Raw genomic sequence first — 14,914 nt, 5'->3', positions numbered from 1 at the left:
AGCACAAGCTCTATCTCAAGCTTAAACACAACCTTAAGGTTAACCAACCTTCAAAACAAATGGAAAAGTGAAGAAATGAGGGAGGTTCCAGATATTTTAGTGCTGAAATGGCATGAAAAATGATACTATAACATGCAAGCAACTCATGCACAACATGTTCAAAAGCCAAAAACACTAAACTAATGAAGAGCACTGTACTATAGCCATGCAATATAAAACTCAACTGACCATACCAGCTCAGAACATAGTTAAAATATGCCAAAACAGTGGCTAAAACTTGTTGAGATTAAGGCACAAAAGGCTAGAAAAACATGCTCACATGTTAGGCTACAAACAAGACTTAAGAGCAACTCTAAAAAGCAATGAAAGAGTGAAGCAAATGAGCATGTGACAGAGCTATGAACACTGAAATTACATGTAAAAAGACACTTCAACATGTAAACATCTCAAGAAAATCAAGTTTAGAGGCCTAAAATGCTAAGCTAGTGAAGCTATTTGCACTACAACCATGCAAGACAAGGCTCATATGACCAAGACAGCCCCCACAGAGTTAAATCATGCCAAATCATTAGCTAAAACATGCTGAGATCAAGTCACAAAAAGGTAGAAAAACATGCTCACATGTTAGGCTATCTACACTTACAAACAAGACACAATGAGGGGAGGCCACTCCCTCCTATTTTAGACCTCAAAACAAAGTTTTTATCACTAAAAATCCCCTGGAATTTAGTGGACAAAAGAGCCAAAAAAAAGTTATTTTAAAAGCTTTGAAAGATGGCATAACTCTTTAATAAATAAGCTACAAAAAATGTGGACTACCCCTAACTCAAATCAAACCTCAAACCACCATTTTAAACCATGAAAATAGAGATTTCAGAGGTTAAAACCAGCCTCAAAACAACATGCAAAGGTGGCCAAACAAGTCTTTAAATTAGGCTTAAAATACAAGTATTCTACCTCTTTGGAGACAAGATGCTATTTAGGCAACAAAGGCAAGTCAAACCAAGCTAATATCCTCTTCTAGAGCTCAAATAGGACCTCAAGAAACCTCAACACAATGGTGATCAAGTTTGATCAAGAGCTCACAAGCAAAAGTGTAGAGAATTTAGGCTTTAAGGTAAAATATTTAGAGAGAGGATTCTACAGAGAGAGAGAGAGAGAGAGAGGGAAAAAAAATTGTGTCTTCAAAATTTCCAACCTTAAGCATGCAAGAGGAAGGCTTCTATATATAGAAGATACAAAATCCTCTCAAAGAGATCCAGCCATACACGTGCAAGCAGATGGCTCAACCTATGCAAACAGCTGGCACAAAATATCAAAAAATATCTACTGATACACTGGTGGCCGGTCGGCCATCAGTGATGGCCGGTAGGGGCTCATTGATGGCCGGCAGGGCGCATCAATGGTCGGCAGGCCAAAATTCATGGCCGGCAGTGCATCAAGAATAACATGTTGGAAGGACCAAAACGTGGTCCAAAAATGAGATAGAATTGATGCAGGGTTTGAAAAGCTCAAACCGTTGACGTTCCGCCGCGGAGTTCGAGCGCTCGATGAGCAATCAAACTTGTCACTGGGTGTACCTGCAAAAACATCCAAGTCTTGAGGACGGTCAGATACAGATAGGGTAACATGACAAAATCTAAAAAATTAGGATACATGTACATTGTACGATTAGGATACAATTACGAAAAATATATTTTTTAAAATGATTAATGGTGAGTTACACACAAACTAAAGAATGTTGAGAAATTACAATGCAATTTTATAATGAAAATACTAACATTTAAGAATTTGGTATTAATTTAAGCTAATAGCTTATTTACCTTTTAAATTTTTAAAAAGTATTGCAAATATTTTATATTAATATGAAGTCTAATATGTTTATATTACAATAATAGATCAATCCACAACTTGTTCTTGTGCATTTCCCTTTGGCACTAGCAAAAAAATATTGTATTCAAGATTACTTGCTTATTTATTTATTGATATTTCATTTTACTATTGTTATATCCTCTTGTTAATCCTTACTTTCTTTGTAGTTACAGTGGATATGAAATAATTAGAATACATCAATTTGACAAATTGTATTATTTAACTCACTATGTTCTTCTTATCAAAAAACTAAACAAAATATTAAAAATATATTTTTATATTTATCCGTACAATTATATTACATTATAATACTATGTAAGAAATATTACAATTCTAATTTCGTAAAACAAATAATACATGACTTGGAGTTTCCGATACTCCAAAATTAATGAAAAGTTAATTAAAAAGTATCTAATACGTATCTAAGAGTATCCAAGGAATACCTTATATAAATACGATACAGATACGTCACCCTATTTGAAATATGCGCATGTAGCTAGTTTTGGATACAAGATTAGACATGGGCAAGCATTATTATTTGCACTCTCTTTTATGCTTCTGGTATCTCATATAGTATGCATTTTTACAGAATATATGAGAATGGAATTCTGGAATCTTGGAAAAAGGTATGCCAATAGGAACTCTCAAGAATGATTGCAAAAATTTACAAGAATTTATAGAAATGGATTTGTGTATGCATTTATTTATATGAATATAATTAAGTACCTTTCAATAAATTTATGATCATATCTTAGATGGGTTTTCAAATCAAACCCACGTCTACAATGACTTCATATGTGACAATAAAAATAATTGCATGATTGTCAAGTTAGATCATGGTTTTTAACTATGAGATCCTCTGATTTTCATTTCAACTTCAATAGGAAAGAAGATGATGTACTGGACAAGATTACTGGGCTAGAGCTAAAGGACAAAGACAGATTCAAATAGGAGGGTTTGGTCTAAGAAGGATGTTGGATGGCAACAAGTAAGCATAATCGGAGCATTCAGTGGGTTATTAGCTTTTGTTAGCTAGTTTTTGGGTGGTGGCATCAAGTGTTAGTGGTCTTGTGAGCTAATGTTGGTTTCTCACCAACACTATGTTTGGTTTCCTTTCTTTTCCTTTTTTCTTTCTCATCCTCATTGATGCAATCTCATATGTAATGTATGGCTTCTTCATCAATAAATATATTCTTTACTGATAATAAAAAAAAAAATAATGGTATGCAAGCAACTCCAAGGCCTTGAAGATGTAGTTTTCACTTGAAAGTATTATTCATTATGACATATAGCATCAATTGGCTTTACGAGTTTGTCCTTTATATGTGAAAAAGCATCTTTAAAATTGTGTTTGCATTATAAATTTGAGAAAAAATTTGAAAACTGTAAAAGAAATGGAAAGAGTGAAGAAAATGTAGATTATTTTTTTCTCCATTTCTCTTTTTCTTTACAAATTTACAATTCAAACATAATGTAAAAATAAGTATCTTCAACCGACTTTATAAATTCATCATGTACATAATTCAATTTGCAACCCAAACTTTTTCAGACCCAAAGGAAAAATTTTAAATGAGGCATTTTGATGTTTAAATAGTAATTATAATTTTTAATATTTTATTTTTGTCTATAATTAATTTTTCTTGCTTTTTTTTAGGCAAAATTACTAATTAAGCTTGTCCTTAAGTTTTTTTGACATATCTTTTTAATTAATAAAATAGATAAATCTACTTAATATTTATTCATGACGAGCTAAAATTTTTCTGTGAAATTTCTCTTTGAAGAATTGAAATAATTTCCCTATGAAAAAAGAAATTTCTTTGTGAATACCTGGAAATTTCTATTTGTGAAAATGTTGAGGAATCCCAACTATTACGAAAATGTTGCATATCATTCATCTTATAAAATCCTATTGACCTTAAACTGAAAACAACTTTTAAGTAAGATTTCAATAATTTTAAATTTGATTTTTTTTTTTTTTTTTGCAAAATTATTGATAATAATATTTTGTAAGCAAAAGCAATCTAGTTTAGATATTATTTCGTATGTCAATTGGTGTGTCTTTTCTCTTATTTGTATAAATTTTTAAAAATCTTTTAACTTATAAAATAAATTAATTATCAAAATGATTAAAAAAAATTTAAAAAAAAAAAGCATCATGTTTCAGAAAACTTTTACGATTAATAAAATATTTTTTAAACTATCATCATGAGTGATTTTAATTTTTTAACATTAAATAGAAAATAAAAAGATAATTATAGTAGTAAAAATATTTGAGGTTTACAAGACAAACATTAGAAATATATGAATTTTGTTAACATTGTTTTCAGAACACTAGTTAAAATTTTGAAATACTTGTACATTATTTATAGAAGCATGTTGTAAAAAATACATAATTATTTTAAAATTTGTTAATTAATATTTTTATAATACTAATAAAAAAAAGTATAACTAATATAGTATATTATGGATAGTGATTTATAATTAATGCAAGTTAAAAAATTTACGATAATAAATAAATAAGTGAAAATGAGCACTAACATTGTGTTTAGATCATTGATTTGGAGAGTGATTTAAAAAGAGAAAAGAAATTGAGAAGACAAAAAACAAAAACAAAAACAAAAAGGAAAAATTAATGAAACGTCCCTCTCCAACTTTGTGTAGTAGGAGAGATCTAAGATTTTTATTTATTTATTTTAATTAACTATGGTCCCACAACATTTTTACAAAGGAAATTTGACTTAGGGAAATATTGCCCAATTCAGAGAAATTTCGGCATCGACGTAGAGAAATTTTAAAATTTCTATGTGAAATAAAAGAAATTTCTTTGAGTCGGGCAAAATTTTTCTGAGTTGAATTTTTTCTCTAGAAATTTGAGGGATCTTAACTACTATGAACATATTGTATGTTCTTTATCTTATAAAACCTTAATATCAGGTACCTTAAAAAAATTCTCTAGAAAAAATTTATATTTCACATTTACTCAACTTTTCAAAAAAAAAAAATTCGCTCTCTAAATCTCTATTCAAATTGATGATCCAAATACAATTTAAGTGTAATATTTTGAATTTTAATTTTATTATATTGAATTTAAGTGTAATGGAGGTTGGATTCCTGTTGTGAAGCAGCGGCGAGGAGGTGGAGCTCGGGGCAAAAAAGTAAAGCAGGGCCTATGCACAGTATTTGTGGACAACCTTCCAAGTTCAATGGATGCTAAATCCCTATTCAAGCTGTTCACCAAGTTTGGCATAGTTAAAGACGTCTTTGTCCCCTTCAAAAGAAGAAGAGTGTCCAACTCAAGATTTGGTTTTGTGAGATTCGACTGTCCTGTAGCATCAGATATTGCTATTCAAAAAGCAAATGGTCTTTTGGTGGATGATAAGATTCTCGCAGTCAACATGGTTTCTTATGGCAAGAGTAACAGGGATGTGCAAACTAGGAGGCAAGCCCAGAACTATAGAGGTGCATTTGAAACAGCAATAAGCAGGGATCAAATACTATTTGTTGGCCCCAGATCGTTCGCAGAGGTACTAAAAGGGGGGAAAATCACTGGAAAAGCTAGCACGACTATCGAAGTAAATGAAGATGGCCATGGGTGGCTCTATGACGTTGTTATAATCAGACTTAATATGGATTATTCTGCTAACATCATCAAAAAGGCCCTAAAGGAGAATGGGCCACCGCAAGCTGTAGTCAGAAAGGGGGGAGGTCGTGATGTAGTTGTGACTTTTAAATCCCATGTGGAGGTGCAATCAAACATCCACAATATTAACGAATGATTTAAAGACTGGAGTCAGTTTGTTAAGGTGTTAGAATGGCAGCCAGGACCCCAAATTCAACAAGAGAGATGAGTGTGGTTAAGGTGTTATGGCACACCCCTTAACCTCTGGAATAGGAATACACTAAACAACATTGGAAGCTTGTGGGGGTCAATTCTTAGCTTGGAGGGTGATATCAGTCAACCTAAGTCCTTCTCCTACACCAAAATCAAAGTGGTTACATCTTGCATGGAGTTCATCTCTTCAACAATGAACTTGGAGTGCAAGGGCATACTCCACCCTATCCTTGTGTATGAGGACCATTTTGACAACCCAGTTAAGTCTTTTAGCAGCTCACACATTGAGCACGATGACTGCAACTCCATTGTAGGCTTCTGTAGGGTGAAGGCCATTAATTTTCCAGAGAAGTATGGCATGGAGAAGGTTGATGATGCTGCAGTGGCACATGGGTATGATCACTCAGGTGATGGCGGGCTCACACAGTGCAATAGTGGTGAGAAGGAGGATATAGAGGCTGGGGAGACCTGTTGTGATAGGTAACTAGGTGTGAAAGTAGCTGGTGCGGCGGTTGCTGGTTCCAATGAGGTAGTGCATAGGAAAGGACTTAATTAGTGCTATAGTGGAGAGTTTGTGGACACAGCAGTTGAGAAGACTTTGTGTGATGGGAGGCTCAGCCATGCTAGTGTAGTAAGAGTGAAAGTAACAATGATGGAGGAGCGAACAACCTACCCAAAAAGCTTTGTTGTCCTACTGAGGAGTGCTGAGGAAGTTTTGTCTTCTGGTTTTATCAAAAGTCTTAGTGGACCAAAAGAAGATCTTGGACCTGGCATTACTCTTGAGGTAGATTTAGCCTAACCACATGGTATGCAACGAATACAAGGCCTTACTATTTTTAAGTCGCCTGAACCCCCTGTTACTAGGCCTAGCAACAGTAAAGCTCTGTCCTTAGGCCACATGTTAATGTTGGCCCATCTAGATTGGGCATTCAGGGACTTCAGGATCAAAGCCTTGATAGATCATCTTCTTTCACCCTTAATCCCCTTCGGAAGGCTAAGAAATCTGGGAAGAAGAAGGCTCATGTGGAGGGCTTCTCCCGTTTTGCTAGGCTTTATGGTCAGAAAGCCGCAACCATTAGTAAACATACATCCAGGTCTGTTATCTTCAGACTTGCTGCCGTTGCTTTTGCTCAATCAAATCTGTCCGAGGGAGACTCAAGCTCAAATAGCCTCATCCTCAAAGAAGCTAAAGCAACCATTAACTTGGGGGAGCAACTAGGTATTAATTTTAAGGGCAAAGAAGTTGTTGTGCTGGACAAGATTATCGATCTTGAGCTAAATGATAAAGAGAGAATCAGTGAAGTGGGCTTGGGAAAGTTGTGATAGCAATGACCGGGGCCTCACAGTGTATCAATTGGTCTCTAGGAAGCTACTCTCTTGGAATGTCAGAGGCATTGGTAAGCCCGAAAAGAGGGGCTGAATCAAACGTCTTTTGAAAGATAGACATATTGATGTTGCTTTCTTTTAAGAAACTAAGAAAGTAGTGGTTTTAGATTTTGTTGCTCGTGGGCTTTGAGGAAATAGGAAAATGGAGTTTATGTCTGTGGACCCTGTTGGCACTGCAGGAGGCCTCCCTTGCATTTGGGATCAGGATGTTTTCCAACTATCTGGGAGTTGCTGCAACAGGAGGTTTATTCTTCTCTCAGGTACACTCTACAATTCTTTTGATTGTGTTCTTCTAAATGTGTATGCACCTAATGATGTCAGTAGCCGATCCACTCTTTGGAATTCCATAATTAAGCTCAAAGACTCCTTCCCTAGCCCTTGGTGCTTGGGTGGTGATCTTAATGAAATAAGGCACATGGGAGAGAGAGTTGGATGTGTAGAAGAGATAGGGGAATGCACCATCTTAATGAGTTTATAGACAAATGCAAATTGAGTGACCTGCCCCTTCTTGGACGATCATACACTTGGTGTAACTCTCAGGAGGCCCAAAAATGGAGTAGAATTGACATAATCATGCTCAGCCCAGAATGGTTGATCCACTCCAAAATGAAGCTTTGGGGCCTGCCTAGTTAATATCACATCATTGCCCTCTTTTGATGATGGAAGATGAAAGAGATTGGGGCCCTAAGCCCTTCAGGTTTACTAACGCTTGGGCCTTGCATCCCAATTTTTCTCATCTTTTCATTTCTTGCTAGGAGAACACTATTGTTACTGGTTGGGCAGGCTTCGTAATCCAGCAAAAACCCAAGCACCTTAAGGTTGAATTAAAGATATGGAATACTGAAGTGTTTAGTAATATTACCACTAAACTCGAGGCTACAGAGGAGGAATTGCATGCCTTAGACAGAATTGCAGAGGAAAGAGTACTGCTTCAATCAGAAATGGCTTGAAGAAGAGAAGCAAGATGTGAAGTGTGGAAACTCTATAGAATGGTGGAATGGTTATGGCATCAATAATCAAGAATGAACTGGTCTCTATATGGTGACAAAAATACTAGATTCTTTCATGTTGTTGCAAGTACCAGACATAATAGGAACATGATAAATTCCATCTCAGTAAATGGTGTGTCCTTGGAGGAACCTAGTAGAGTTAAACATGAGGTCTTCCTTCATTTCAAGAAATGCTTCAAGGAAAGTTGGGTTAATAGGCCTGTGTTGGGAGGGGAATTCAAATTAATTGAGGGCACTATCTCCCACCATCTTGTATCAGATTTCACTGAAGCAAAGGTATGGGCTGCCATTAAAGAGAGTAATAGCAACAAGGCTCCCGGCCCATATGGGTTTAACCTCCTATGCTATCAGAAGTTTTGGAGAATAATGAAACAGGAGATCATGCAATTCTTCTAAGATTTTCACAATCACAGCAGTCTTAACTATGGAATCAACAACTCTTTCATTACACTTATCCCCAAGACTTCTAATCCTATTAATTTGTCTGACTACAGACCCATTAGCTTGGTGGGTTCTATATACAAGATTTTAGCAAAAGTTCTTTTGCACAGATTGAAGTCTGTGATGCCCTCCACTATTGGTGATAGTCAGACTGCTTTCATAGAGAGAAGGAACATCATAGATGCGTTGTTTATTGCTAATGAAGTAGTCGATGGTTAGAAGAAGGCTAAGCAACAAGGGTTGATTATCAAGCTGGATTTTGAGAAAGCTTTCAATTCAGTAAACTGCGAGTTCTTGTTCTCTTTGATGTCTAGCTTTGGATTTTGGCTAAATGGGTCTCTTGGATAAAAGCCTGCATGTCTACATCCAAAATTTCCATCCTCGTCAATGGTTCACCAACTAATGAGTTCTTACCGCAAAAAGGACTCCAGCAAGGTGAGCAATTGTCACCCTTCCTTTTCAATAAAGTGACTAAGGGGCTTAATATTCTTCTGAATAGAGCACTAACTCTTATCATCCTTCATGTTTTTTCGATTAGGGTTAATGAGGTTTTTTTATCTCACCTTCAATTAGCTAATGACTTAATCCTCTTCTGTGAGGCTGATATGGACCAGGTGGTGATTGTCAAAAGACTCCTTCGATGCTTTAAAGTTCTTTCTGGGCTCAAAATCAATTATCACAAGAGCGTTGTATGTGGTGTAGGTGTGAATGATGTGTCTCTACATGCCTTTGCAAAGCTTTTGAACTGTAAGGTGAAAGCTTGCCACTGAAATTTTTGGGGCTGCCTTTAAGAGCCAACCCAAGTAGAGAATCAACCTAGAAGCCTGTGCTTGATAATATTAGATCTAGACTATCAGGCTGGAAGAGGAAAATACTGTTCTTTGTAGGGAGGTTAACCTTGATCAAGTCTGCTCTCTCGAGTCTCCCTGTGTACTATCTTTCCCTCTTCAAGATGCCTGAAGGTATGGCTCATGAAATTGAAAAGATTGAGGTTACTTTCTTGTTGGGTGGTAATGGTCTAAAAAGAAAAGTTCATTTGGTAAAATGGGTTGAGGTTACAAAGAGTGTTGCCCAAGGGGGCTTGGGCATCAGAAGGATTAGGTATATTAATCCATGCTTGATTCTTAAATGATGGTGGAAATTTGGAAATCAAATTTCAGCATTATGGAGAAAAGTTATTTGCAGCAAGTATAAAATTGAGATAGAGTGTTGGCATCCTCCTATGCAATCCTCCTACAACCACTCTAGGGTATGGAAAGATATTACCTTTATAAGGGTTCATAGTTTGAATACGTTTCATTTCTTCTTGGAAAACTGCTAAATCAAGGTTGGGGACGGTAATCATATCAGATTTTTGCATGATAAGTGGTGTGTATCTGCATATCTCAAGGATGAGTTCCCCTCTCTCTTCAACCTGTCTGCTGATAAGAATGGATCTCTTCAACAATTTTATGCTAGGAAAACCAGCACTACAATCTGGAACTTTCCCTATAGAAGAGTCCTGTATGCTTGGGAAGTGGCCGCTAAAGCTAGGTTGATTATAACATTATCCTCTGCTCCGCCCTTGAGCCTTAACAATGTTGACAGCTTGGTGTGGTCCTCTGCAGCCTTAGGTTCTAGTGTTTTCTCCGTGTCTTCTTTATATTCTCTTTGCAATTCTCTCATCGGGCCTCATCTCATCATTAGCAAGTTTGTTCTGAGCAATATTTTACCTTCCAAAGTTCATTTTTTTGGATAGTTAGCATGGAAAAATAAAATCAAAACAGCTGTGTTTCTACTCAATATTGGTTTTCTTGGCAGCAATGTTTCTCCCTTATGTCCTTTCTGCAAAATGGCTCCTGAATCTGCTTCTCATGTTTTGCCTCATTGCCATTTCTCTTGGACCATTTGGTTATCTGTGTTATATGACTGGGGGCTCTGTTGGTGTATCTCACAATCTGTGGCAGCCCTGTTTAATTGGTGGAAGGGTGGCAAATTTAAGCGCCCACTCAGAAAAGTTTGGAGAGCAATTCCACTAGTAGTTCTCTGGTCTCTTTGGAATCATATGAATGAGTGTGTTTTGAGAGATGCTCATCCTAATTCTGCAGACTTGAGGGAACTTATTAAGATCATATTAGCTCTTTGGCTCAAAGCTTCTCTCAAGGACTTCCCTTTCTCAGTCGAGGACGTAGTTCTCAATTGGAGACAAATTAGGCTCTGCTATTGAGTTTAGAAGAATTCCATCGCTATGTTGTAGGGCATCAGCTGCTGCATTCTCTGTGTTGTTTTCTGTCTTAAGCTGCTCTGCAATCTGTTAGTGATTTTGCTGGTTGATTGATTCTGTTGTTTTGCTGGTTGATTGATTTTGCTGTCTTGCTCTGTTAGTGATTGATTTTTCTGTTGGTAGTTTGCTAATTGCTCTACTGCTCTTCTGATTGTTTTTGCTGGTTGATTGATTCTGCTGTTAGTAGTATGTTGTTAGTGGCTAAGAACCTGATCTAATTTGTTAGTTATCTACAATCTGGTGGTTATTTGTTGGTAGTCTGCTGCTGGAGGTTCATGTGAAAGCCATTTTGTTATTATGTTTGTTCTTTCTTTGTTACTTGTTGGTCTCTCACCAACTGGAGCTGGGAGCTTTTGCTAGCTCCAAGCTCCTTTTTATTGATATACTCTTTCATACTTTGTATGTTCCCATCAATAAAGATTTTCTTTTGCCTATCGAAATAAATAAATGGGGCAGGAAAAGAGAAAGCAAAATCTATCCTAACAGCACTTCTTCATTGAGGCAAAAAGAAACTCGTGCGAACTGAGTCGAGAGACGCAAGGCAGAGTGAGATCGAAAAATTGACCATCCTTAAGATTTATATATATATATTACAAAGAAGTGTGATATTTCCCATTGAGAGGCCTAAGACAATAATAGCCTCACTGGCCTTACGCTTATGGAGATGTAAATACCAAATATTGATTCTTTGCAGGGTTCATAGTAGATGCTTCCTATTAGAAAAACAAGATTTCTTCTGTCTGATACAAAAGCCTGGCTTTCTTTTCTAAATTATATTTGAATTATAAGTTTAAATTTAAAAAAATGAAAAGAGAAATAAAAATTGAAGAGAAAAGTAAATAAAATAGGACACTCGGTCCATAAATCCAATTTTAAATTTCTTCCGTCTAAGGTTCGCTAAATTACTCTACTCATATAGACATGTTTATGCAAAATGATCAAATTACCCGTTCTCTTGTCTATAAAGTCACACTTATAGAACATACAAAATAATTATCTGTTTTAATAATTTTGTTTCATTTCAAATTTTAACAAACTGTAAATAACAGTTTGGCTAATAACTTTGTCTTAAATCAAATCAAATCAAACCATACTCACTGTAATTTTAATTGGAGTACTCATTTAATAGTGAAGGTTGGTTGCTGATAAGAAGCTCATCATATGTTGAATCTCTTGATAAGATTTTAATCTCTTAATAAGACTTGTTTATTTTTAGAATGGTTAAAAAGCATTTCACTGTTGATATTTAAAAATAACTAGATAAATATTTTTCCTTGAACATCAAAAACATTACAAGAAATATTTCTTAAAATTGTAAAAGACATAATTGACACCCTCAACAATGAATTTATAAGAAAAATGATCACAATAAAATAAGTGAGTTTCTTATCATTAGATCATTTCGAATGGAAGCAAAGCCATGGAGCCGAATTCGACATTTTAGCCCTCACTTTTGAATTTATTAAAAAAATAAATGTATCACAACAAAATAAGTTACATTTGGATAGTTGGCAATCAATTTTGAAATTTTAGCCCTCGCATTTGAAATTTTACTACTTTAAAATACTGAAAGTTCACTATTCGAATGCTACAAGACTGAAATTTCATCTTTCTTTCTATATATATATATATATATATTTCATATGTATTATAGGTCTACTCCAATAGACCTGAGTGATCCAATTTTAAATTTTGATATCATTCAAAACTAAAACAATGTTCATGTTGAAGTGTTAATGTTTGAATTTTGTAATTTACAAACAAATTTTTTTAGGAAAAAAAATGATAATAGAAGGATTTTGTAAATTAGCTACTATTTCATCCACTTTTCACTTAAAAATCTCTCTCCAAGTAGACTCTCTCTAAAATGAGAGCTTCTCTCTCTAAAATGAGAGCCATGGCCTAAGGGCTTTCTTCTGGTTTATCTAGAGTCTCTTTTCTAGTCTCACCGTCTCTACCTCGGTTATACACTTTCATTTCTTTGATTGCTCTTCTTATTCCTCCTTCCCACAAGTTTTTCTGTTACTCTTTCATGGCCTCGTCTACCCAGCTACCCTCCTCCTCTTCTTTTCTGGCTGAATCTTCTGGCTTAGTCTTGGAGAAAGGAAGTGGGGAAAATGACGACCTCTCTCATCTTTGTCTGGTCGGAAAGATTCTGGCCCCTAAAACTCTTAACAAAGGGGTAGTAACCACTATTATTCGAGCAGCTTGGCGGATTCAAGGGGACCTCACTATGTTCCCTTAGAATGATAACATTTTTCTATTTCAATTTAGTGAAAAGGAGGATAGACATCGCATCCTTCGCAATAGTCCTTGGTCGGTAATGGGATGGCTTTTAGTCCTTCAACCTCTTTCGCCGGGGCAATCAGTCGAAGAACTCAATTTCAAATGGTGTCAATTCTGGGTGCAAGTCCATGGCCTCCCCGTTCAGAAGCTTACTAAACATAATGGTGAGATTTTGGGGAATCGTATAGGTAGGTTGGTCCGGGTTGAAGCCCACACGGAGGGGCTGTTGTTGTATCGAAGTTTTTTAAGGATCCGTGTGGGGATTGATACATAGCAACCTCTACCCAGGGGCCTTTGGTTGCAATGGGGACAGGGGCACTCCGACTCTTGGTTCATATTCAAATACGAAAAACTTTTAGATTTCTGTTATGATTGTGGCAGATTGGGTCGTGAGAGCCACACCTGCAAGTTCGTCTCCAAAGAACAGGGAGCTTCTTCCAGTTATGGCCCTGCACTTGGAACCGGTAGTGCAGGAAGCACTGGTCTACCAATTGAACACTGTCGCCGGAAGTGGATGAATTAGAGGCCAGTCTGTCTTCTATTACCTCCGGCCAGCGAACAACAGCTACACCGACTCCCTTAAGCACACCGGCATGTGACAACCCAGACCAAGGACCAACATCTCAGTCAGAGCCGGTTCCCCCACGATCGTTATCCAGTACACAAGGTACATCCATGCGCACTACCCCCGCGCAGGAGCAGCATCAACATCCTCCTAGCCCTATGTCATGGGCCGACTCCTTTAGAGGCATAGCGGATCAATTTTTGCTTGTGTGGTGCTCAAACTCCACCAAGTTTAAGCCCGCCATAGCTCGTTGACAAATCGAGTATTGATGATCTCACCCGTTTGAACATTAGGGCCTAATGCTTTGTAAAGCAAAACAACTTCACATGGAAGCTCCATCTTCACCCGGATACCACAAGTAGGCCTGACGCCTCAAGTGCACCAAGCACGGCATAAGTCGCTTCATAGCGCCAAGCTTACCTCAAGCAAGGTGCTCGCCCAACTTAGGTTTATGTCATCAAGGTGCCTAGCCACACAACAATGTGCTAGCAAAGGTCCTCAACTTGGCCGACAAGCCAACGTTGCATGTTGGGTCTTTAGTATCATCTCGAAGTGTCGTAGGGTCTAGCATGCCTCAATAGGTGCATATTGGATGGCCACTCGGTCATGCAAAGCCCACAAGCCACCGAGGGTCAATCTCTTGCCCACGGCGTAGTCCTCGTGCCAACACGTGTGCTAGATTCCGCCTAAGGCCATTGCGCACCTTAGCGTTGCACCAACGTATAGCTTGAGTAAGGCGACGTCTCGATCCGTAGCTTGCTTGTAGCATAATGTAGCCCCTCAATGGATGTAGTCATTGCATAGCTTGATGCCTTCATTCGATAGCCCCCATATGCGGTGTCGCCTTCCAACCGCTTAGCTTAAGCCACGGGATCCCCTCGTGCAAGGTCGAACCCAAACCAAGCACTAGAGTTGGTACACGAGGCCTTTAGTGGTGCCTCGATAGCCCATTCGGTCCAAAACGAGTCCCAAAGATACCATATTGCGTGGCATAATGGAAACAACGTAGAGGACCTCCCCTCGGGAGGACACGCGCAGTGCTTACATTATTGCACCGTCCACGGGGCTCCCAAACCCACATGGAGACTCTAGACACCCCTCTGGATGCCTAAAGCCCGCCCTGGAGTTACCCCAAGGTTGCTCACTTCAAGCCCAGTTTGGGCGAGGAGGCAGGTAGGTAGCACACCATACCCCCTTATAATAGCTTGTTAAGCCATTTTCCATCTGGCAGGAGGAAACATCATACATGTCCGAGGATT

At 37.4% G+C, this 14,914-nt stretch overlaps 1 protein-coding gene across 1 annotated transcript; it reads left to right on the top strand.

Annotated features, from left to right (window-relative positions):
• The first annotated feature begins 8,112 nt into the window (after positions 1-8,112).
• LOC114285459 (uncharacterized) lies at positions 8,113-13,608 on the top strand. Its single transcript, XM_082908451.1, has 7 exons — positions 8,113-8,453; positions 8,652-8,745; positions 8,856-8,976; positions 9,115-9,288; positions 9,399-9,642; positions 13,079-13,278; positions 13,472-13,608. Exons 1-7 carry the CDS (start codon positions 8,113-8,115, stop codon positions 13,606-13,608), a joined length of 1,311 nt encoding a protein of 436 aa, XP_082764577.1.
• Positions 13,609-14,914: the final 1,306 nt, after the last annotated feature.

The sequence above is a fragment of the Camellia sinensis genome, chromosome 15, assembly GCF_055761805.1.
Source record: "Camellia sinensis isolate YWXY chromosome 15, ASM5576180v1, whole genome shotgun sequence".
Taxonomy (NCBI): Eukaryota; Viridiplantae; Streptophyta; class Magnoliopsida; order Ericales; family Theaceae; genus Camellia; species Camellia sinensis.
The sequence above is the reverse complement of the archived record's forward strand: the minus strand, read 5'-3'. Positions and strand labels throughout refer to the sequence as shown.

Coding starts and splice junctions, on each gene's coding strand:
- LOC114285459 (XM_082908451.1), top strand. CDS start 8,113: ATGAACTGGTCTCTATATGGTGACAAAAATACTAGATTCTTTCATGTT. Junction 9,289..9,398: donor CTTTGCAAAGCTTTTGAACT/GTAAGGTGAAAG, acceptor CTAGACTATCAG/GCTGGAAGAGGAAAATACTG. Junction 13,279..13,471: donor GATTTTGGGGAATCGTATAG/GTAGGTTGGTCC, acceptor TGATTGTGGCAG/ATTGGGTCGTGAGAGCCACA.